At 27.6% G+C, this 26,367-nt stretch overlaps 1 protein-coding gene across 1 annotated transcript in view; it reads right to left on the reverse strand.

Moving 5' to 3' along the window:
• Positions 1 to 26,367, reverse strand: part of LOC136989027 (unconventional myosin-Va-like) — a 124,390-nt gene that overhangs the window by 72,445 nt on the left and 25,578 nt on the right. Inside the window, exons 6-13 of the mRNA XM_067287069.1 lie at positions 25,034 to 25,190; positions 18,974 to 19,199; positions 16,087 to 16,194; positions 14,057 to 14,178; positions 10,622 to 10,753; positions 8,141 to 8,274; positions 5,587 to 5,668; positions 4,600 to 4,740 (exon numbers count right to left, since the gene is read on the reverse strand). Of these exons, the coding sequence (XP_067143170.1) occupies positions 4,600 to 4,740; positions 5,587 to 5,668; positions 8,141 to 8,274; positions 10,622 to 10,753; positions 14,057 to 14,178; positions 16,087 to 16,194; positions 18,974 to 19,199; positions 25,034 to 25,190 (1,102 nt within the window). The remainder of the gene's footprint in view (positions 1 to 4,599; positions 4,741 to 5,586; positions 5,669 to 8,140; positions 8,275 to 10,621; positions 10,754 to 14,056; positions 14,179 to 16,086; positions 16,195 to 18,973; positions 19,200 to 25,033; positions 25,191 to 26,367) is intronic.

A 26,367-nucleotide genomic window follows, 5' to 3' on the forward strand; every position in this document is an offset into this window, starting at 1 on the left:
TTCTGTAAATTCAAATCGATAGCTGTTGGAAAGGAGTCCGTTGGAGAGCGACCAATAGAACGACGGTTATGATAATGGCCATTGGGTTTAAATCAAAAAGCGGCAATTGGTCGACGAAAGCGTACGTTGGGCTGGAGACTTCGTAGCGCTGATTGGAGGATGGTCGTGGACTCCAACCAGTATAAAAGGAGCAAGTTTCGGCAGGAGAGAAGCAAGTTTCGGGGATTCCCTTTTGAAAAGCCTGGAAAATGTGAGGCTCCCGCCAGTGAACTTGAATTGAAAATGATTTGTGTTATCGGTAACAGTACAATATTTTTGTTAGTAGCTAGTTTCGTAATGGAAAAAAATAAAAGGTACCGGTGTTCATATAATGCGGGCTATAAATTGAAAGTAATAGCATATGCAGAAGAACATGGAAACAAAGCAGCTGAACGGCGTTTTGGCCCTCCACCAACAGAAAAAACCATTCGCGATTGGCGGGCTAGTAAAGAAGAACTGAAAAAAATGAGGAAGACTAAATGTGCAAATAGAGGATTGAATGCAAAATGGCCAAAACTAGAAGATGACGTACTGAACTGGATTCAAAGACACCGTCAAAATGGCATTGGAATTAATACAAAAACAATTCAAATATACGCTCGTAAGCTAGCACTACAGTGGGACTTAACAGACTTTAAGGGTGGAATTGGTTGGTGCTACAGGTTTATGAAGCGTCATGGACTTAGCATGCAAATCAAAACCAAAATATCTCAGAAGATGCCACAAGAGTATGAAGAGAAAATATTATCATTCCATGCTTTATTATTCAACATCGAAAGAAAACCAGTGTGGAACTAAGCCAAATAGCGAATATATACAAAACTCCTCTGACATTTGATGTGCCGAGTAACAGAACTGTTGCCATGAAAGGTGCTAAAACTGTAAATATAAAAACAAGTGGACATGAAAAAATGCACTACACTGTTGTCCTTTCATGTTGTGCTGACGGTACTAAACTTAATCCAATGATCGTTTTCAAGCGCAAAACAATGCCAAAACCTTCTGAAATACCGCCAGGTGTTGTTCACGTACATGACACGGGTTGGATGGATGAGGCTGGTATGAAATTATGGATTAACAGTGTGTGAGAGAGAAGGAAAAGTGCTTTATTGAAGAAGAGTTCTCTTCTTGTACTAGATCAGTTTAGTAGTCATTTGAAAAATTCTGTGAAAGAAATTCAGACAGGGAAATACAGAGCTTGCTGTTATTCTGGGAGGACTTACTTCACAATTGCAACCTCTTGATGTCTCGATAAATAAATCATTTAAAGTGTATATGAGAGAGGAATGGAACAAATGGATGATGGATAAAACCCAACATGAATTCATGCCGAAGGTAGCTTTAAAACAACCTACAATCAAACAAGTGTGTCAGTGGATAAAACAGTCGTGGTCTAGAGTGAGAGAAGACATTATTGTTAAATCTTTTAAGAAGTGCGGCATAAGTAATGCTCTCGATGGCAGTGAGGACCATCTTATATATGAAGAGGACAATGATGACGACGAAGAGGAAGAGGAAGAAGAAGAAGTAAGTTCAGATAACGATTATCAGGGATTTTAAAGGTCAATTCGGTTTTATAAACTAAGAATTTTTTTTTAGTCTGGCCTTGCAATCTAATAATAAAAATGGTAAAAATATTATTTTTTTAAAAAATTGCTTAAAAATTAAGGTGCGTCTTATAGTCCCTAGCGTCTTATAGTCCGTAAAATACGGTACTTATTAAAATTAAGTATTTTTTTATTACAAAGTTCTAAAAAGTATTTCTTGTATGTAATAGTTGCTATCTAAATTCCATTTTTCACTTGAATCTAGCTATTAACTCTTTACTATATACACAGTAAAATCTCTCTATGACACCCTTCAAGAACTGAAAAAACTGTCAATTATAGAAAAAGTCTACCCAAGAGAAGTTTTGTGAAAATTACCTTTTCAATGAAACATTCCTTAAAATGTAACCTGCACTATTTTTATTTATGAACATATAATACACAAGCTATGCAAAAAATAGAAATATGACACATTATAGTAATGAAATATCATTAGAAAATCAGTATTATATTTTAAAAAATTCAGTTAGGTTTGTTTTGTACAACTGATTATAGCAATCTGCTTCTCATATTAGGCATAATATGTCACTTATCTATTTATGCAAAAACTGCTTAAGTTTGTTCATGTAGTCCAGAACATATCTGCATGACTGTATTGATATCTTTGCAGCAAGTGCCATTTTAGCTGGGAAGAAGCCATTGCCATCATCATCAATTTTATTCTTCCTTTCTTGAATCTCAGAAAATGACTAAAGAATAGTTTTTATATCTTGACTTATGCGTTCAGCTGGAATGTCAGAATCTATGTCAATGTAATAGTTTGCACTTATGTCAAATCCTGCTCTATTCATGAGAATGTATTATCTCCATATCATTCAAAATAGATGCAATAAAATTATAAGCATTCTCATTGAAGGAAGGAAATCCAGCTTTGAAGAAACAACTCCAAATTGTTGATGGCAGAATTTGTCTGCAAGCACTTGAAATTCATAAAATGGCTTTGAAGGCATTGAGTTGCTTTATCAGCATTTCAAGTGATGTTCCACAATCTATATTTGAAACTGTTTCATAATCATTTGTCTGTACTTTGAAAATTTTGAATTAAATCTTGATCCAAAAGAGATATGAAGTGACATTTGACAGTAGAAATATAATGTTGATATTTTCAAGCTAGATGTCTTGATGCGATTCAGCATTGTCAACACACAAAAGTACTTTCCTATTTTGGTGCAATATTTTCCTGTTCAGCTATTCCTTTTTCTATTTGATTTCCATTCAATTTCAAATTTTGAAATGTCTATATTCTTGAAACATTTGGTTTGGCAGCCAGGGTTTCATGCATTCTCCACTCAGACTTGTACATAACAGAATTGTTAGTCATTATTTTGCTACTTTGCTACTAGAACAAGTTTGATGATGAATCCAGAGCGATGTCAATGGCTTATACAGTATGATCTGCCTTCTTGCTTATGTTGTATTCAACTGATAAATGCAACTGTCTCTAAATTTCAATCTGTCTTAAGTAACATGAAAATATGGAAGTAAAAACAATGAAAATGGTGCAAAACAACAGTTATGACAATTGTGAGACTAAATAAATTATGACAAAACTGTTTTTGACCAACCTTATCAAAGTGATATACGTCAGTGCATTGAAAAATGTTTCTGCTAATTATGGTCATATGATGCATGTGCTTCTTACAAACTGATGTAAACAGACACTAAGCAAATTCCTACAATGGCATGTTAGTCAACACAGACGTTTTACTATGTCATGATAAAACTGTAGTCAAATCAATTTTAAGAACCCAATAGAGAATACAATATTGAGTTTTTAAATCAATCTGACTACAATAGAAAAACTCCAAACAAGAAAGCCAACTCAATGAGGGCCTACTATGTCTATAAAGAAAGGTTGAGACATCAACTGTAGCACATTTCATGTGTTTGTGTCTGTAACATGTTGAGTTGTTTTGAAAGAAAAAAGGTGCTACATTTAATGTTAAACTGATTTAATGTCCAAAAAGTAAAATGTCTCTCTCTCTACAAAAGTTAAAAGTCTATAAGAACAAAAAGCAGGGTCAAAACTGCGCATGACCAAGGCACCAAAGATCATTAGCAACATGCTGAGGGAAGAGACTGAGGTGTATTCACCTCAATATAACAAAATTTCTTTATTCTTTATTCAACAAAATTACAGGCAATGTCTTTTGACAATAACAGCCACCCTTAATAACAAATATATAACAAACCCCCCCCCCATAAAATACAATAATCATTGTCCATTAAGGAAGGGATATCCATTAAGAAAGGCCCCATTCTGAATATATCACTCGTTCAAAAGAAAAGTGACACAGATCAAAAACAATAATTTTTCAGGCGAAGCAATTTAAGTTTGGTGTTACAATATTCAATTAATATTATCCATATGTCGTTTGTGCTATGTAGAGTTATTTCTGTAATGTAATCTGTAAGACTTTTACAGCTAAAAATTTAGCTATTCTCAACTCATTCTTTTGAAAAACACAAAAAAGGATGGTTTATTTTAGATGTGTCACTTTTCTTCTGGATAAACAGATATAAGAACTAACTGAACTGTAACATTTTTACTAGTATAAGCATACAGTTCATAATAGTGAGTGAGATGAGAATATATGATCATTTTTTGAATTGAATCATGTTTCATATTTATTCATTAATTTCAAAATATTCCTATATTTTTTTTTCTACATATTCCTGTATATTTTTGTTATGTATTTATTTTTAAATCTGATAACAGTGAAAAAATATACCTAAAATTTTATCATCAAGATATTATATACTTCCTAAAAACTCCATTAAGTATTTACGGAGTGAGAAAGTATTTAACTTTCTCACTCCGTGTATTAGTGAGAAAGTATTTAACTTTCTCACTAAGTGAGAAAGTATTTAACTTTCTCACTTTGAGAACAAATTATATATTTTATTTTTAAATAGTTTGATAGATAAATAGTGAATTATTTTTATTTCCTACCTTGCATTCTTCATCCAGTAAATCAAGAATTCCTAATTTACTCTCTATAAGATCAATGCAGGGCTGATTATCATAGAAGTCAATAAATTTCCATTCTATTTGTTCTCGAACATATTCTTCTTGTTCAAGTTTAAAAACATGCTATATTATATCAAAGAATGTTAAAAAAATAGAATTATGAAAATTATTCCATACATTAAAATTATTTTATACATATGTAAATATATAATGCATTTAATTAAATAAAACTTTATTTTAAAACAATAATAATAATTTTAATATCATCCAATTCTCAAAGAATTAAAAATTAAAATTAGAATTTATTTATATTTGTAAAAATAATTAATGAATTATAAAACATTTCTTCACCATGCAACCTGTTCAATTACATCTTGTCTTGATATCAAAACAGAAAACTAAACTCCTCACTTACAGAAAATTTATGCAGAAAAACTTGACAAATTTTAAAATATTTATTTTACTTAAATGATTTTGAATAAACTCAAGATGACTTTTTTCCAAATGTTTTGAATTTGATGATAAACATTTTTGAAATGAACTTAAGTGTTTTTTGCATAAGCATTCTTTGAGAATTTAGTTTTAATTTTTTAGATGTTAAAATTTTGACATTATTTGATTTTACACAAAACCAATTTTTTAAAGTCAGTCTTTAAAATTTCCTAATAATTTTTTAAAATAATTTTATAATAGTTAAATTTTGATTTGTAAATTAAACTTTAATGAAGTTTTTATTTCTATTCTTAATTTAATATTTCAAATAACAAATCATCATAAAAAAAATAATCATAATAATATGATTTAAAGTTAGCTAACTTTAAAAGAAGTGGTATTTAATTTAAAAAAATTTAAGTATGCCACATTTTTGAAAATCAAGTAATACACCATTTCACTAATTTTAATTGATGACATGGCATATTCATGTGTTAAATAAGATTTTACTTGATATTTATAGAATAAAACTCTTACCAAATTAAATTGCTGTTGTAACTTTTCATTTGCATAATTAATACAAAACTGTTCAAAACTATTTATTTCAAAAGTTTCAAATCTATTAAAATGAAAATTAAACAGATCAATAATTATAAAGTAGTAATTTAAATAAAATTGTAACTATGACATTATCAATAATATAATTAGAACTTACATATAACAGAACACTGATTATCTGAGATAATGTGGACCAATGCTATCTCAGATAACTAAAAACTCAGATAAACAGATTGCCACAACCATTTTAAATTAAAAATTACAAAGGCAAAAGATTTGTATAGCGCATTTTAAAACTTCTTTTTATATCCTAGTGAATTATATATAAGAACAACAATTTTTATATTGTTTATTATACAGCTAACATATGCAATAGTTTTAAGAATAAAACTGTGTATTATTGTATTTACATTTTAATATAAATTATTTGTCTCACACTGAAGTTAAATAATAAAGGTAATAGAAACAAATCGTTTTATAATAAATGTTATTGTTTTAAATTTTATTTTATAAATTACAGTATAAGTAAGGTAGTGTATTCATTTATATGTTCATGTTGGCTAATACAAAACCTTGGTTAATTGGGGATAATTGGGGTTCTACTGCATTGCCTTAACTGTAAATTTTAAATTATTCAAATATTATTTTTCTTAAATTGTTTCTATTAATAATTATAAATCATAAAATTTATCATTATTGTAAAATTATAAAGTTTAATCAGAGATATATAATTACTTGTTTTATCATTTATGATGTATTTAAATAAATTAAAATACATCAGTTTTTAATGAACAACAGAAACCGAGAGTTATAATTCTATAAACTTATAAATTAAATCTACTTATATTTATAAAAGTCAAAATTTTTTGACTTTTAATGTTTATATTCTGAATTAATCTAAAAAACAATATTTAAATGTTTAAGACAAAATAAATGTATTTCTACATGCCTCAGCTAAATAAGTATTCATCTTTCCTTGCATGCAATAAAAAATTGTTATTTTATACAAGAAAACAAATCTAGTGTCATTAAAAATAAAAAATGCAAACACATAGTTGAAATTTAACAGAATTTAAATGTTTCTCTGAAATTAATGTTGGCTGTATGAAATGGCTAAAAGCTTTTGTAAGAATCTTAAATAGTAGGAAAAGAAAGACATTGCATTAAATAAGCAAGCATTCACTCATATTTGTTTATTTAATGTAGAAAATATTAAAATTGTCCATGTATATAGAATGTTTAGCATCTTTAGTTATATTAGAGAAAGTCATTACATTAATTCTTAAGCAATTCATCAGTATCAAATTCAATGGATAGTGATACTGCTGTTATTGTACTAGTTGATGATAAATTATTTACTCTAAGTATCAAATTATTTTAAAATGCAATAATAATTATATATTGTTTCTTTTTCAGATTAGCTTTCTGTATAGTACTAGAAAAAATCTTTCATCACTAACTGCCAAGCATAATTTACTAATCATCCAAATTTAATTTGACAATTTGATAAAATAAATTTAAACTATTTATCAAATTTGGATGATTAGTAGTTACAGATTATCTTAATCTGACAATAATGGAATGCAAAACCAACTATACAGACTTAAAAGTAACCATTCATTTTCAGATTTGTTTAATAAGTGAAATAGTTGGTAAGTATAATAGAACTGTTTAAAATAAGTTGTCAAAAATGTTGGTGTAAGGAGTCAAAGTCAAAGTCCAATCGTGATTTTATGTTTTGGGTGTTATTTTTAATTATAGTGATTTTCTTTTTGGGATCAATTTTTTTAAGGACAGAAACTCCTAAACCCACAATGTGTTAAAATTCAAAAAGAAAAAAGCAAAAGTTACTAATTTGCATCGATGACTGATCCCATGACACGTAAATAGGGCAGTGTGGAGCTACACAGAGAACCAAATATAAGACCATATGTCCAGCCAGCAGTGAGATGTAGCTCCTGACAGTGACCGTCATAGAAATGTCTTGGATAAGCGATCAGCATAGGAAATGTACGCTTTCAGTATTATTTTATTGGTGGAGATTCGAATTGATTGTTGAATTGATTTGATCTGATTTAATTTTATTGTATATAATCAAAGAATTTCTTTAATTGTTTATTTTGTTGTTTGACTTTTGAATATTTGAAATATATACTGACTCTTGTTATAATTAATCATTGTTATTTATTTCACTACTGATCAATTTAATAAATATTTCTTGTGGATATGTACTTATTAGTGTTTTGGATTATTATATTTTTTTGTTCCCATAAAGTCCAGGCCTGGTACTTAAATTGAACCCTAACTTGTGTAACCCCACCTTTTGTGCCGCATGGTATAGTACATTACATTGTGAATAGTATTTTTATATTTGTCACTTTAACAGTTAATTTTACTGAGCCAAATAATATAATGTAAATATGGTGCAACTTTTTAGAAAACTCAATTTGTTCAAATTGCACATACAACTTACTTGAGAACAAACTAATACATTTATTTCTTAAACATCCAATACAAAATAAAAAAAACTTACCCATAAATATCTAAAACTCCTATAAATCTATTTATTTTATCACTTGATGCAAGTGATTTATTTATTTGAGATACAATCCAATTAAACAAACAAGCATAGATGTGTTTTGCTAAAGCATCTCTAGAAAATACAGCCTGTAATTAATCAGTAAATATTTAGAAACAATTATAAACAAAAATAGCTAAGTTAAATAAAATGCAGTAGTTACTTATGTATAATATTTTTTTTATTAAAATACTCATAGTCAAGTATCACAATAAAAAATTTTATGAATTACAACTATTTCTATATAGAAGCTATAATAATTTGTTATATAGAATAAAATTAGTTATTTATCAAAATTGCATTTATTTTACAATTTTAAAAATCAGTTTAATTATTAAATTTCTTAAAACTCTCTTCAATTTTTAATTATTTATTAATAATAATTAATGATCAAAATGATAAGACATAGGTTAGGTTAGATTTCAAACTTCAATCTGTAAGATAGAATCTTTGGTGATGTATTCTTTTAAAACACAGTTGGCCTTGTCTATTTCAAACATGTTTATCCCAAAAACATCTTTATCTCAAAATTTATTTTTCCCTGCATTTTCAGTCTAAATTCAATGTATTTTCCATATTTATCTCATATAATTTTCTCCCAAAACCTCTACATCTCAAATTATGGACTGAAGTGTCAATTACAAATTCAAAGCTCAGCAACAGTTTGATAGCATAAATTGTAGTTGAGAAACATCGCTTGCAATACTGTACATAAGTTGCAATTAACACTGCTTTTCTCTGATTGACTACAAGTTTGGCTTGCATCTTATTGATTGAAGAAAGTTAGACATTAGAAACTATGGACAAGCTATTTTTCTGAAGGTATGTCAAAAATGTTTTATTTATACCTAATACAGGTATGTACTGTACTTGCTATTGTATTAATAAAACATTGTACCTCCAATCAAACCTGTTACTTAAAATAGAATAAATAAGACAAATAATAAAGTTGCCTTATATTTACAGGGTGGCCACTAAATATTTTAAAATTAATTTACATATATTTAATATGACAATTTTGTCATAATATGCTTCAATTGCCACTGTCTATCCAAGGACAATAAGAACAAAATTGGAGACAATAAAAATGCCTTTATTTAACAATATTTGCTATTATAAATTATCAAAATGCATTTTGGCTTTATTAACTTTAAGCCCTTTTCAGTTAATATGTTTATAGCAAAAGTCTTAGAGAAACAACACTTCTCTGGATAATGTCAGAGAAGTGCAATATGAGAACTTTCATTTCATTAAAACAACTAATGAAAAAGAAAGTGCAGAAATTTTGGAAAGGAAGAAAAAAGTTTAAGAAGGGAAGTAAAAATGAAGTTTTACTTAATAAACTTTCATTGTTTAATTATTGTCTTTTAATTCATCTTTCATCATTACAGTTTGAATTTAAAAAATCTCCAGTAGCTGATATAATCAATAGCAATTTTATTACTTTACCACAGTTGCCGTAATTGGTGCTACTTGTGGAGCACAGTCAGTTTGCCATAGCCATGTTCCATCTAGGTATTAATCTGTGGTATTCCTTGATTAAAGTAGTTAATTAATCCTGTATATATCAAAATATGGTATCTATGTTAAGCCACATAAATTAAGACTTCTGCTGCATATATAGTGATTGCTGCAATTAATTTTGTGCATTAATCAAAGCTAAGGCAAAAGAATTAAAACTTAAAATTAAAACTTCTGCTGCAGTTGTAAAACATCAAAAACTAGGAAAATGTATTTTTTTTTGTTTTAATTAGTTTCAAAAATTTCATCAAGGTCAATCACGCCCTTGTGAATTTTTCAAAACTTCCACAAAAATTTCATAATAAATTCAAATATTTTGAAAAAATACATTTAATTTTAGAACAGGTCAAAAACAAGTTTACAGATTTTTGCATTTTTGTCAAAAAACTTATTTCATTCCCTTCCACACTATATTGCAGGGGTGGCCAACTTTTGTGCATATAACATCTACTTTTTATCGTAAAAATGTGTCGCGATCGACTTGTTGTCATAGGCATAGTCTAAGTGGGGAGGGGGAAGTGTGAAATACATATTATGTTTATACACTGTTTCAGTACGAAGTGCACTCACTGCTTATGTGTCAAGTCATAACTGCATGCATACAGTTGCGTTCAGTTACAAATATAATACATTAAGTCAAAACATCGCTAGCGATCGACCAAAATTGGCTTGGTGATTGACCGGTCGATCGTGATCGACTTGTTGGCCACCCCTGCTATATGGCATGCAGCCATATTAAAATTATTCTTTTCATAACTATTTTATTTTGTAAGAATCGAAATACCAATAGAATTTAATAGTAAAAGTAATTTTAATTAATATTTCTATCTAATTACGTTTGTTGTAAAAGTTTCTAATCATTATTCAAGAAATTCTTACAATAATTTAAATAAATAGAGAAAGCTTCAATCTTACCTGATCTGGAGTCATTGGTTTTGTTATTATTTCTCTCATACTTTGAATTTTTCTATTGCAGATCCAAAGACTGAGTTGATTATAATCAATTCCAAGAAGTTCTGTCATTACTAACAAATGAGGATCATTTTCCTATGTATATATGAAGTTTTTTTTATAACAACATATACGATATAATTTTGTATATCTATAGATATTATAAGTTACATTTAAGTTTTAAATAATTATGATAAGTTAATTATTAAACTAAATATTAAGAGTCTTAAGGATTTTATTTTATTAAAAGTTTACAGGAAAATAAGAATTTGCTCAGATAATTTAATGTGGTTAAAAACAATAGGAATCAATAAAAACTAATAGGTGATTTTAATGGCATTGTATTGGTTTCTATTTAGATGTAAAAACCAATTGAAGCCAATAAAAATTTTCTATTGGTATTTTAAAAAAATATTTAAACAAAAAAAAATTATAATTCTTCTGGGACGGCATAATATAATAACTAAACACCTACTCAAAAACCTTTAAATAGTACAGCCAAACTTTAACATTTCGAACATTTTTGGTATGAACAAGACTGAAAATGTTAGAAATGTTAAAGTTTGGCTGCACTATTTAAAGGTTTTTGAGTAGGTGTTTAGTTACAAAAAAATTATACCAGAAAATATATTATTAGCCATAAAAGCCAATAGAATTTTGTAGCTACCAGAATTTTTATTTTTATTATTATTTATCTTTGATTGTATATGTTTCAATGTTCCCACTCTAAACATTCATGTTCATAAAATTAAAAATTAATTTGAAACACTATTCTCAGACTGATACTGTAATTTATCTTCTTCACAAAATTGTAGTCATTTATTTATATAGATAGAAAACCATCATTACAGCAGCTTGGAATTGTTAACATATAACTCCAAATACTGTATTTCACGTAACTGTGTTGTTTATCTAAATACTTTTAATATTTAAAATAATGGAAATTGTTTTCTAATTTAATTTAGAAACTAGTTTAACAACATAATTTCTATGTTAAGAAAATGAGTATAGGTCAGCTACAATTTTAAGAGAATAAGAAAGAAAAAGCTGCTATTATGTAAACTTTAAACAGAAAATAATGAAATAACTGTAAATAATTATTAAATTAATTCGCTGTATGAATATTTATTCATTATGTATTAATACAAGTCAACATCTGCCATCTTAAAATATGAAATTCCTTTTAATTTTGTTCTAACATTCTATTTAAATTCCATTCAAACAATGTTAATATTATCCATAAAACAAAATGCTAATAATTTTAAAGGAGTCAGTTTACTACTTGAAAAAAACATTTTTCACAACTATATCATATCTCATAACTGAACTTAATAATGACTAAGAGGAGGGCTTCCCAAATGTCAAATACTCATTGAATTGTATAGGATTTTTGGAGTAACAGAGTATTAGCAATCATTACCTCATAGAAGTGAGGTATAGATGATATAAAGAGATTAAATCCATTTGTATATGATTATTAATATAATATCTAGATTTATATCCATCTGTACCACACTTTGAAGCAATAATGTTGCTAATTCTCTATTACAACAAAAATCCTAAGCAATTCAACAAGTACTTGACATTTGGGAAACCCTCCTCTTAATAACTGAGCATAATCATTTCCAGTTTAATGATGACCTTAAATCAAAAAATATTAAAACATAAATATAAAAATGTAGATTGTTCTAATTTAATGATAAAATATAATATGAAATAAAGATTTATTAAGAATTTATTTTTAACGTAAAATTATATTTGGGGAGTGACAGTAATTAAAAATGGGGGGGTCTCTTTGAAAATAAACAAAAATATATAATAAATAACAATATACAAAATTATGAAGTATTATTTTAATTGAACAAGTGTTTCCAGCTACTATTATGATGAAATATTACACTAATTCTTTACAAATTTCATTGTTTATGCATTTAGCAATTATTATGGATGATATAAAGTTACTTAACAACAGAAATCAATGTTAATATATTAACTTTAAACAAAACTTTGAAACAGTCATAACAGTTATAATGAATAGTAAATCCTATATAGTAAATTTGTATTTTATAACAGCTGATGTTGAGATAAAATACTGCAAAGTTCCAAAACTGATTGTGTATGTATATGTGCATGATTTTTTTTAAAGAAATTAACCATCTCTTACGATAGAGAACTTCTTAGATTACCATCAGTCTCTAAATCATTTTAGAATAATATTGAGGAAGGTGAACACTCAGAATTTCCAAAATATTCAAGTGATAAAAATTAAGAGCAAAGCAGTTTTAAAATTTTTTAGAATTGCTTATTCCGAAACTGTCTTCTTTTATTTGTTTTTTTATAATCTCAACATTTTTCATAATAATCAAAAATTATTAGTATGTAATAACCAAAAAATTTAATTTATTTTTCTATATTGACATATGATAATATAAATTACAGATACCACTTGCAAGTAATAGTTACAATTCAAATCTTTATCACAACTTCAAAAGTAAGTCATAACAAGAATATGATGATGGTTTTAACAAGAAATAAATTGAATATTTCCTAGTTCAGAATATATGAAATGTATTAGATATAATATTAAAAAGTAAAATTGATTCCAATAAATAAGTATATATTCATATTTTTCAAAAAATTAAACATCAAATTCAAATCTATAAAGAAATTAAAATATAAAATTTATCATATAAATTAAATTTATAATTTTTTTGCAAAAAGTCTACAAAATCATACAGAGAACAAACATGCTTGAATTTTAGACTACTGCTTTTCGTAAACAGATTATTACCCAATTAAAAAAAATTTAAATAAAATAATTTAATAATGATTAATTTTTTGAAACTAAATATATTAAAATGATTTATATTAATTTATAAAAATAATACTTGAATTCAATTAATGCAATTTAAAGAAAAAATGAGCTTGATGAATTCGTAGTAATCTACAATGTCTGAATTGTTTTAGAAGCAAGTATTTAATTATAGGTTTTAAAAATATAACAATCAAAAATCCTGAGTTTTTTCAAATTTTTATTTAAAAAGAAACATTATACGAGGCTGCAAAAAAGAGGCAATTGTTTGGAATTTTATTACATTTGAAAAATGTCTAAAATTTATTAGTTTTGGATTTTATATTGATTTAGTTTATTTTATTTAATTACCACATGTACTGTTGATATTAACAATAAATTTTAATTATTAGAAGAATTATAAATAGCTTTATCATCCACAAATATATTTGTTTACTTGTATAGAATTCAAAATTATAAAGCATAGAAAGTTATGTTTCTGTATTTTTAAAAAACATCTTTCTTGTACTTAAGACTAAAATCCAGTGGTCCTAACCTAAATACAACACAATTAAAATTAAATAATTTTATATAAATCTATGTCTTACAGAAACTGAACAACATTCTGTATCATCTCCTGTATCTCCACCTTCAACTATATTTACATTTCCTAAATGAAGAATTGATGCAAGAATCCTAAATATTGACATTTGCTGACTTTCTGAAAATCCTGAAATGAAAACACGTATATTTCAAAGAATTTATTCATTTAATAAAATAAATATGAACTCATTCTATGATAATTTTATTAAACTATATTACTGTTAGATTCAAAATTATTTAACAATTTTATTTTACATATAATTATTGTAAATTTCAGAATTAATTCCCTATTAAAAATATATTAAATGCTAATCTTTATACATAAGCATAATTTATTACAAAGTCCTTTGCGTTTTAAAAACCGACTGTTAAACTAAAAAACAAAAAAACTTATTTTGTGTAGTTCAAAAATCTAAATGCACTTATCAACAAACCACACTCACGAAACTAGAAAATCCAGCAAGAAAACAATGTAATGAATAAATTCATGTTTTTGACCACTTTCATCAGTCATCATCAGATTTAATTACATTCTATTAAAGAATACAAAATAGTACAACCTATAGATAGTATAGATAATAATAATATCAAAAATTTGTTTTTATAAATTCAAAAATTGCTATCAACTTAATTTCTAAAATAAAGATAAAAACAGTATTCCAAAGTATAGTGAACATATAAATACTCATTTTAGTATAAAAATTTCAATAACATTTAATTAATATATTTATTTTTATTGCTACAATCATACTAGAACACAGGAAACATGACTTCATATAGATTTCTTTGGACATATACACAACAATTATTATTTATGATAATTTTTTGCAATATACACAAATAGATTTAACATATTTTGAAAACATCCATAAAATTTCTTTTATATACATATATATAATGTAAGGCAAACATGACTTATTGTATGTTTTATATAATATCATGTAACTGTCATTTTCAAAAAATGTTTTTGAATCTCCCGATTCAAGTTACAGTAAGATCCCACTTAATATAAGTCTGCTTGAAGCCTAAAAAAAAAAAAGCTCAAAATTTACATCAATTCAAATTATTGTGGCATTTCATTGATTCATATATAATACAATTATTTACGAACACAAACCAATCAGAAAAATGTGGCAAAAAAGGTGTACTTTCCTTATATTTATGTTTGTTTGGTGCATTTTGGAAAAAATATAACATCATGGATGCCATAGGCAATATCAGCTTCGCTTGGCAGGAATTAACTGATAAATGTATGAAAAAAGTGTGGAAGAAGTTATGGCTGGAGGTATCCAAGAATTCTCAATGAGAAGAGACTATCGCTGTATCGTTAGATTGACCAAACTCAACCTAACGATACAGCAGGTTTCTGGTGAGAGCCTTATCAACGACAACCTTCAAGAACTGGCAGAACAAGGAATTCATGTAGAACTGGAAAATAGAGATTCTGAAAACAAAAAACCCAAAAAATTTCTCTACAGATTTCCTTAGTAAAAGTTTAATAACAATAACCGAAATTGTTGATCAAATTGTAGCAAATGAACAAGATTTTGAAAGGAGTACGAAAGCAAAATGAGGTGTTTTGGATGCAATCTGCTACTGAGATTTTCTTAATGAAAGAAAAAGCGACAAATGAAACTTCACGATTTTATTGTAAAAAATAAGAATTTCAGAAGAGCCAGGACCTTTGTCACAAAAAATGAACTTTACATTTCTTTGTGCATATTTATTTAACATACATTATTAAGCAAATTAATATAAAAATAACTTAAAATTAAAGTAAAATTTGTTTATTTTTGGTTGCGTGTTCCCCTATCCCTATTTACTCTATGTTAAAATGACTTCGTTTAATGCTGTTTCATTTAGCGCTTTGTTGTCTAGGAATGCATCCCCCACGTTAAGCGGGGTCTTACTGTACTTTCTAATAGTCTAACTTTAAAATTGAAATTTACATTATTTTGAATGTTTAAATTAAAAACTTTGAAAATTAATCATTGTTTATGTAACAGTATTTTATATAAAGAAACTTTTTAATTACCTAATAACCTAAGAGCATTTTTTGTTTCTTGAAAATTTTTAGCATCATCAATCCCAGAAATTATTGGAGAATCTCCTTGGTTTGTATAATGAAAAGTTCTTTGATCACCTAAAATATAAATAAAACAATTTATTAAATACTTATAAAAATAATATTTTTAATTGCTTATAATTTTCAAGTAATGATAATAAATTCTATAAATTAAGAATTTATAAACTTATGACTAACTAAGGTTAATTAATAGGTTTAACAAATGTATAAATATAAAAACAATGATTAAAATAAATAAAAGTTGAATGGCCATTATTACATGCCTATAGGTTAGCTATGTAATAACTTTCACATGGGAAAATATTTTACATCAAGACAATTGAGACTGTTCTCTTATACTGCATTTGTATGTTTAATAATTTTTGTTTTTGTAATATTAGAATTGTTGATGTATTTGATGATATACATTTCACCTGAAAATACTACATCACCGTCCTGTATTGCAAATGTAGCAAGCCCTGTTTAATTTAACAGGTCCTTTTACTTAAAACAAGACTCAACAAGCCCAAAAAGGTTCTAAAAAATGCATCGATTAAAGTTTGAGAATAAGGAATTAATCAGATCACATATCGCAATAGCCAGTCAAAGCAAAATACACAACTTCAACTATTTTGATTTACAGATTATTCCAGTAATTTAAATAAAAACAATTGATTATAGTAACTAAATTTGTAAAAATAGTAATTTTTAGTGACTCACAAAAAATTCCAGTAACAAGTTGCTTAACTTTCCTGGTAAAATTTAGAATTTTGATGGTGCCATCTGTTATATTTTATTCAAAAACTTTTTTAATTATTATAAAACTACAAAAAGTTTAATTTTGAAGGTGGTAATGGGTTTTATAAAAAATTTTAAATGCTAATAATGAGTAAAATCATCATTAAGTCTGACTCTACTCAAGATATGACACACAAACACCATTATCTACCCAATCCAATTGGCCTTAAACCACCAAAATTTAATAGCATGAATCTTTCCAATACACAAACCTGCCTGCAAAATTTCAGAAATTTTCAAGAGCACAGGAGTTATTAAACTTCAGAGAGGGTAAACAAAATCATGCCACACACAAACACACACATTAACATCCATACAGAGAGAAAAAACTGTGAATATTTTTGCATTTCTCAACATTTCAAGGTCTCTGAAGTCTGAAAATGTAAAAATCTTAAAGAATTATTTCTTGACCAATTGCCATACATTCCCTCTATTATATATAACAGAGCAAGGAAAGTAAAACAAAAAGCTCTTTGCTGAAAAGTACATCTACCCTGAGCCTTGTATTTATATTGAATTGCTGAATGCTAAATTTGGCAAAAATTCACCTCAGAGTTTGAACAATGCTTCAAAGTCTGAACTGTGTGTGCAGTGAAAAAACACAAGTCATGTCTTGTGTTTTTTCACTGCACACACTGTTTCACTGAAAAAACACAAGTCATGTGTGTGCAGTGCCCAAGTCATGTCTTGTCTTGTTCTTGCATTACAAAACACTTGTTTTCAGTGCATTTATTACTTTATTTTTTGTGTGTTCAATTATATATACTGTGTTGTTATTCATCAATTCTTAACAATTTCTTTCTGCTATTTTTCTTTGATGACAGCTTTTGGGCACCTCCTACATTTTGTATCCTTTAATTCAAAATTCCCTAAACAGAAATTTATAAAACCACATCTGCTTGAAGTTTAGGAGCATCTTCTCCATACACATTACGAATTTTTTTACCGTTTGTACAGCATTATATCTTTCCAAAACTCAAAGATTAATATGTCTGATATGCTTTTTATCTGAAAACATTTCAACTCAATTTTATTCAAACAAAATGTGATGAAAAAAGTTTAAAATACATTTCTAAACATAAATACAATCTCACATTAGTAATAATGTGTAAAATTAATCAATTGTTATAATTAAATCACCCATCTATGTTAAGTAATAAAGGCTATTAAAAATACATGAAAGCTTTCTGTTCAGCCTAATATAACTTTTACTTATTAAACATGGCTTCCAAAAAGTTTGTGGAAGCAACAAAGCCTAAGAGGAAGATTGTAATATCAACAATTGAGATGAAAAAAGTACTTATCACAAAATACAAAAGTGGTACAGTACATAAGTGGATCTACTACATTTAAGATGTTGAAATCAATGGAGTTCAACCAACAAATGCTATTATATAATATTTATGTATTTTATTGTTTTCATGTTATTAGAGTATTTAATTGTGTTATATTTACCTTAAATTATGTGCATTTGCTACTTTCAGTTTATCAAAATGGGTTTGTTTAGAGTCTAATAATAGATTATTAAAAATGTAAAAACATGTAAACAGATAATAAAAATATCTTCTTTACTCGCCATGTCCAATCACCAGGAACAAACAATTCTCCATAGCAGAGATGTCCTTTCTTTACAGGCTATGCCTCTGCCAAATTATGTAAAACAGTCTAAAATGTCCATAGGTAACAATCCATTCACAATTAAAAAAGATAGATTTATTCATCACTTTCCTTTATTTCTAATGGAAAAAAAATGATTCAGACTTTGAACAATTCAGAGTTCAAACAGCCTCCTGAAATTAATTAAATTTGAAGTATGAAACACCACTGTATTTGATTCTGCTGTTCATAAACTAAAATGATCAAATTTTAAATAAAACCGTTTCTAGTTTACTTTATTCTTGTTAATTTTGATTGGTCCATCAAGCAAGCAGTTTTTGTTTTGTGATAATCATGATGCCAAGTTTTGCAATCTCCCATGGTTAACAGAATAAATCAAATAAAATTTTAATTGATTAATTATTAAAAATTTCAAAATTAAGAATAATATTTGTAAACTTACTTAATTGAAGATCAGCTAATTCTTCTAAGTCTGCAGAAGCACATAACTGATAAAAAACATGATAATTACGTTCTTCTGATGCTTGAAAAACTACACGAGATTTTTCTAATAAGTACGTTCTCATGTTAGCTCCAATAATATGATACTTTTGATTAAAATCTATTTCAATATATTTTCCAAATCTTGAACTATTATCATTTCTTGTTGTTTTAGCATTTCCAATAGCCTGCACAAAAAATAAAATTTGTTAAAAATTGATATTTGCATTTAAATATTTTTGTTTATAAGATAGGATAATTTTATTTAAAGACAGTAAACACACCTTACACACTTTTCCAGCAACTAAATTTGATCAAAACAAACGTTTTTCATCTGATTGATAAGCCTTTGTGAAGCCAGGCCAAAAACGTTTGTTTTAATTAAATTTAGTTGATGAAAGGTAAGGTGTTTTTAGTGTCTTATATACTGGTGAAGTTTCAGCTTCAATTATTTTTGATACTTTTATTTCTGTATCTGTGGGTATAAAAATGTATCTATATAACCAGAACCCAAGTTATATTTTTTGAAATCAAAACTTTGTTTCATTTATTAACAAAATTTTAAAAAATAAAGGAAATATAGTAGAGCACATTAACTTTGGCCTGGCATAGCACCACCATATACCAGTATTAACCAAGTAGAATGCATTCCACAAAACTGTAATATAATATTTTTATCAAAAGTTAAATAAAATCAAAAACAGACAGCTAGTCTGTTAAATCATTTTTCAAAATACTGACCACAAGATAGTGAAAAATATCTTACCTATGTCAATGAATTTACAGGTTCAAAACTATGTTCATTAGTGATTCATTAAGAAGTATTACCTACTTGATGTAATGTTTCCACCAATCTGATAGATTTGTTTAAATTTTCATGGTGTTTCAAGTGTTCTGGTTAACATATGTTAAGAATTGAGATCTAACTACATTGGAATTGGGAATAAAAAAAAATCTATTGTATACACATACACACATTTCTCCTGACATTTATCAGCCAGGTGGCCAGAAAAATCATCTAGGCAGGGCATCTGGCAAAAAAGGGTCTGGGGAGAATACCAGAACATTCTGAATGCTTTGTGGAATTTTCCATTTTTGGCACATAATGTCAGTACTCAACAAACTTTCAGATTTTGCAGGTGTTTTTGGTTTTTGGAATTTTAGATAAAGGACTCTCAACCTGTATATATTTAATTCTACTCTAGGGAGTTCAATAAAAAAGTACAGTTTGAAAAACACTAGGATAATACATACCCTAGGAGAAGTCATACCCAAAGGCATTCAGTTTTTCTAACTTAACTCAAAATAACTGCTTCAGTAGATCACACTCAATCAACTATTGATACATACAACCTTGTACAGCAACAAAAATGTTTAATAAACTAACGTTTTTGGTCATATTTAAATATTTAATAACCATCAGATTTGCTACTAAAAAAAAAAAGATCAACAGAAGCTAAACAGAAAATTTTCCATTCGCTTTTTTAAATTATTCAATTTTTTGAATAGCAAACCTGATGAAGGTCATTAGATATGACTGAAAATGTTAATCTATTAAACATTTCTGCTGCTGTACAAGGTTGTATGCAGCTGATTGAGTTTTTCCAACTTTTTAAAATGGTATTTTAAAATAAGTGTAATGTTGATTTAATTAGTAAGCATGTTTTATGTGGAAGTTACCTTCAGGAGAGTCTGCATAAACAAGATTTCACACAACATACAAATACACTAAAATTCCTAAAGATTCATCCTTATATAGATAATTATCAACTTAAACAATTGGTTGATTTATGTCAAATAAAAATAACTAATTTATGGACATAAAAAAGACAAAATTAAATAAAATTTGTAACAAAACTTATATATACTGTATGAAAAAATTTCTTTAAAAAGTCAATTGAAAGCTACTTGTGTAATATAGATATTTACATTTCTACTATACAAGTGTCATTCACTGACTTTTTCATTGCTAGATTTAGAGATTAACTTCAGGTAACATATCTATTGCATTAATTTTAATTTTTACATAAGCAATAAGACTTATTTGTTTTTCTTTCACATTATAAGATAATATTTTCAAATCAACAGGATAAATCATGATCACACTATGTGTCTTTTTTTTATTTTAACACTCCAACAATTAATACAGACATTTAGTTCTTTTACTGATAGTTACAGATAATTTTTAAATTTAAAATTACATGCTAACTTTGTTAGTCAAAAATTAGATGTTTTTTGTTATGACAATCAAAATTACCATTAAAGTGAAAATTGAAAAATGATAAATGGTATCATTTAAGTTACAATTATTTACATTTATTTTATACTTCGTTTTTATTTTTAGACACGTTTATTAGCATCTGTCCTCAAATTCAGGGTGTTAAGATTGTAAGCAGTTTGGCTACAGATGTTTTTTAAATTTATAAACAATTATTTATGTTCATTTTGTTAAAAATGAACATAAATAATTGTAATAATAAATAAATTAAATCAGGGCTTCTTATGCTTTTTTTATTCATGACCCCATTTATGATTATTTTATATTTTTTGGATTGCAAAAAAATCACGAAGATATATAAATATTTTGTGATGATTTATTGATTAGGTAACAATATATATACATATGAAAAAATACAGTTTTAGAATTTGTTTAAAAACATACAAAAATATAAAATTAAAAATTGCACAAAAAGTTGTAAAATTTTATTTATTATAGTTACAAAACTTATATACCCTATTTTTCATCAAAACTGCATTTTTTGCAATAACATAAATAAAAGAGACTATTGGGCAAAATATATCATCGCTGGTATATATTTGAGCCCGGGCATTTTGGCCATCTTAGTTTGTTTGAATATATTCGAGCGCAGCCGTTAAATGGTTAAGTATACAAAAATTAAAGAAAAATTGTTTTTTAATTAATGAGACAGATGTGCTTGCTTTTAACAAACTAAATCTTGGTGCAATGTTTGACATTGTTGGACATAAAATCTCTTCAACATTTTTTAGCGATGAACAATGTTGGGATTTGATATGTATTACAGCTAAAAAAGTAATTTCACATAAATATATGGTGTTGAATGGCAGAAGAACATTTTCAAACTCTCACAAACTATTTTCAATATTTTGCATTAAAATCTCGTGGCCCCAAGATTTCGCTAAATGACCCCAAATGGGGTCGCAACCCATAGTTTAAGAAGCCCTGAATTAAATGATACCATTCATCATTTTTTCAATTTTCATGTTAATGGTAATTTTGATTGTCATAACAAAAAACCTACTTTCTGATGAAATTTTCTTCCAGTTCATTAATATTAATAAATTTGAAAAACTTATTAAATGAGTAATTTAATCAATTTATACTTTTGTAACAAATTTTAAAATTGAATATTCATTAATAAATCCTGCAAACTGCCTTTCCCCCCTTTATGAAGTTATATAGTTTTACAGTTGTGAATTAATAACAAGATAAAGTTTTTTTTATTTAATTAAACACTTTATTTAAAACTTAATAGTTTGACAATTCTAATAAGATACCTTTTTCTAATTAATAATATTAACTAGTTAAGTAACGCTACATCAGCGTGTAGTCAGAACGAAGCTGCTCGCACCTTTATTTTCTAGATTATAAGGAAAAAAAAACAAAGAATCATTCGTTCTCAACAATATATATGATTTCTATTGGATCATTTAAAGGTACAAATATAAGGTCAGAATAAGCCATTAATTAATTGCTATGCCAATGTCTCATGAAATTCTGTCTATCACTATAGGCCTTGGACTTACAGATTGACTCGTTGCGATCTTTATTGTAACTCTTTAAGAATACTATGTCAGTTATTTTTTCACTGTAGCTCAATGTAACATACCGATAGCTGTTTCTTTTTTCCCTATATCTATTTTGATTTTTGGAAGAGTTAATCCCTGTGATTTATGTATAGTCATCGAGTCTATCGAGTAAGGTAAGGGGAAACTGTCTACGAGATGGCAATATACTGCCATTGTTTGAAGTGCGTGTTATGGGGATTATTGGAAACAGATTATCATAGATGAAAGGTCCCTGATAGCTATCGAATTCCACTAAAATAAACAGAGGAAGAGCTGGAGGGCGAGCATTAGGAGCATATATAATGTAGCATATAGTTCCTAGTGAACCATTGACGAGACCTCCTTGCACCCGTAAGTTGACTCTCAGAATGATTCTGGAATTAACTGAGAGATTCAAATACTTGGAGGGACCGAGAGACCAAGAGCTTGAGTCATCTTTGGACGAAGGCAGGGCAATATCTGGAGTGTTTTCAGATGTTATATAACAGGCATGGGCAAGTGCGGCTCTTTTTGAGTTACATGCGGCTCTTGCTGAAAGTGCTATCCTTTCCAGCCTTACCATAGTATCCACCACGATAGTACAGAACTGCGGCTCCCATGCATTTTGCAAAACCTACATTTCAGCTCCCACTGAACTCTTGCTTGCCCACCCCTGCTATATAAGCAAAAGGACATCCAGTTGACTGCAAGTAGTCTTCATTGCTTTGTTTAACTTGCTCGTTTGTTAGATATAGCTCTACTGCCGTTTGGAACTGATCGAGTTCATCTCTGGATAAATAGGCTCGATTTCTTGTCGTCAGAATGTTCAGATCTGTATCAGAGAAATCACCCGCAGCTAGATGTTGTAAGACATCCGTGAAGAAACTATCTGCGCTATTTTGTCTATGAGAATTACTAAGTTCAATGAACTTCTCAAAAGAATCAAATGCGAATCTACCTTGTTGAGACATTACATCGTAAAAAACACTCGAGTAGAGAGGAGTATCTTTAACAGGAGGAAGCTGACAAAAATCACCAAACAAATAGATAAAGAATCCACCAAACGGCTCATCTTTCTCGGGGTTTATCTCTCTCAATCTTCTCTCGATCATGTAAAGCATTTTTGCACCAATCATTGACATTTCATCGATGATGATGAATTTAAGCGACTTCATCTCAATTTGGAATCTCTGCGCAGCTTCTCCATTTAGAGATCGAAATTTTGTACTAACGATAGGAAGACGAAGGAGAGAATGGATCGTAAAGCCATCAATATTGATCGCTGCTGCTCCACGTTTTAAAAAGAAGACTTGTTTAAACTTATTATTCTATAAAGATTCTTTATATTTGTTGTGTGTCCAGTTAGCGACAACATTTACCTTTCAAAATTACCGTTTTAATGCTTGTCATATTTTCCGACCACCAGATGGCGCTTCTACACGTGCGTGCAGGAAGCAACTAACACTTGACTTCATGCATTCCTTGTCAACAAAATAACTCTAGAATGAGTTGTCTGATCTTGATGAAATTTTCCACAACGACTCACATTCACTCAAGGATGAACTGATTAAAATTTCAACTCTCAAAAATGATCCATACTGAAGAAAAACACCTATATCCAGTTCTACAAAAACGGATCACTTTTGAAAGTTGAAATTTTAATCAGTTCATCCTTGAGTGATGATGAGTCGTCGTAGAAAATTTCATCAAGATCGGACAACTCATTCCAGAGTTATTCTGCGGACAAGGAATGCACGAAGTCAAGTATTAGTCGTCACTACATTCCGACAATTAATTAAAAATTTTAGTTTGCAAAATTGATTTTTTTTTTTTAACTTGAAAATTATAATTTACTAGAAAAACATTAAATTAAAAAGTACAAAAATGAAATTATAGAAAATATTTTCTAGTCATTTTTTAAATTTTGCTCATTTATGATTTTTTCAAATACATAAAAATCTATTAAATCAGTACTCAAAGGTATGAGTTACCCTAAATACTTGATATTAGGCATTATATACAAGTTTTGAAGAATATTGTTATGCACTGTATTCTTTAAATTTAAAAAAAATTTTAATTAGTTTTTATTCAGTTCATTTTAACATTAAAATTGCTAAATATTATATATAATTTGTTATTTATCAATTTTTTGTTTGTACTTACTCTATTTAGTATATGATCATAATTGCAAATTATAATACGAACAAAATTTTACCTCCATTATGGGATTTGATGCAAGAACTTTCTTTTCTATTTGTGTTTCTGTTGCAGAACCTCCAACTGTTGCAAAATATCTCATAGCATACTTTGCAGAAACTGTTTTTCCAGCTCCAGATTCTCCACTAACAATAATAGACTGATTTTCATTTTCCCTAAAAACATAAAAAAATCAGAAATATATTACAACTTGAAAAAACTTGCTTACAACAGTGCATGTTGTATTTTTTATATCTTTAGAAGTGGGAAATTTTCAAAATATATTTTTAGCTCTTTTAAACCTTCTTCAGATATAAAACAAATACAATCAATTTCACAAAACACAACATATTAATATTCAAAATGAAGTTTTCGAAACTAAACCCGAAATTTTAAAATTCTTTATAAATTAATAAATAAAATAGTAGAATATAACAATAAGAAAATACAACCATAAACAAAACAAAAATAAACATAACTGAAAAAAAGACTCATTTGTGTTAAAACTTAAATATGATTACAAGCCTTACACTTTTATGTTATGTATCAAATATTTCCAGACATGCAAGTATTTTGCCAATTATTGCTGATAAAGTACAAGAATTGTATTATAAGTAATGGTTAATAATGAATAACAAAACACAAATTAAACCACATTTCAGATTTCTTACTGGAATTTGGTTTAATTAGTGTTTTTATTGTCAATAAACAATTTGAAACAAAAGAATGTATATTTGGGTAGTAATAACTGTTATCTTACTTTGCAATATGAATGATATCACTCATATTATCTACGTGGAAACAATATGAGAAAATGATGGGCAAACTGTGTTATTTTAACAGTGTACAGTGACTGAATTTCTCATTAAGAAGAAAATTTCTGCAGTTAATATTCATCAAGACTAAAAGATGCATATTTGGGTAGTATGTGTGTTTGCAGTGTTAGATAATCAGACAATGGAGTTAAACAGATTATAAAACATCATCACTGACCAGTCCCACAGTTTTTATCTGTAGACTGCTTCTAATAAAAATCAACAAAAACTTGATGCTTTCATAAGAGAAAATCAACATTTTCTCTTGATATGCTACATTCATAGAAATTGAAGATTTCAGAATTGATCACTGTGTGTGAAAAAAAATGGTGAAGAGTTGAGGATATCACAAAGTTTGTTCCTGTGTGTTCTTTGGTTACTACTGCATGAAAAGATATCAAAAACTCAGTCCCATACAGTCTGACATGGTCTTATCAGAAAATCATTTGTAGGTTTCATTAAAAAGCAGCTGGAAAATCAACATTACAGAACTTATACAATGGTCATTAAATTTGTTCTTTGTTTTATGCAAATGTCA

This window comes from Centruroides vittatus, unplaced genomic scaffold (genome assembly GCF_030686945.1).
Source record: "Centruroides vittatus isolate TY-2023 unplaced genomic scaffold, ASM3068694v2 scaffold_435, whole genome shotgun sequence".
Classification (NCBI taxonomy): Eukaryota; Metazoa; Arthropoda; class Arachnida; order Scorpiones; family Buthidae; genus Centruroides; species Centruroides vittatus.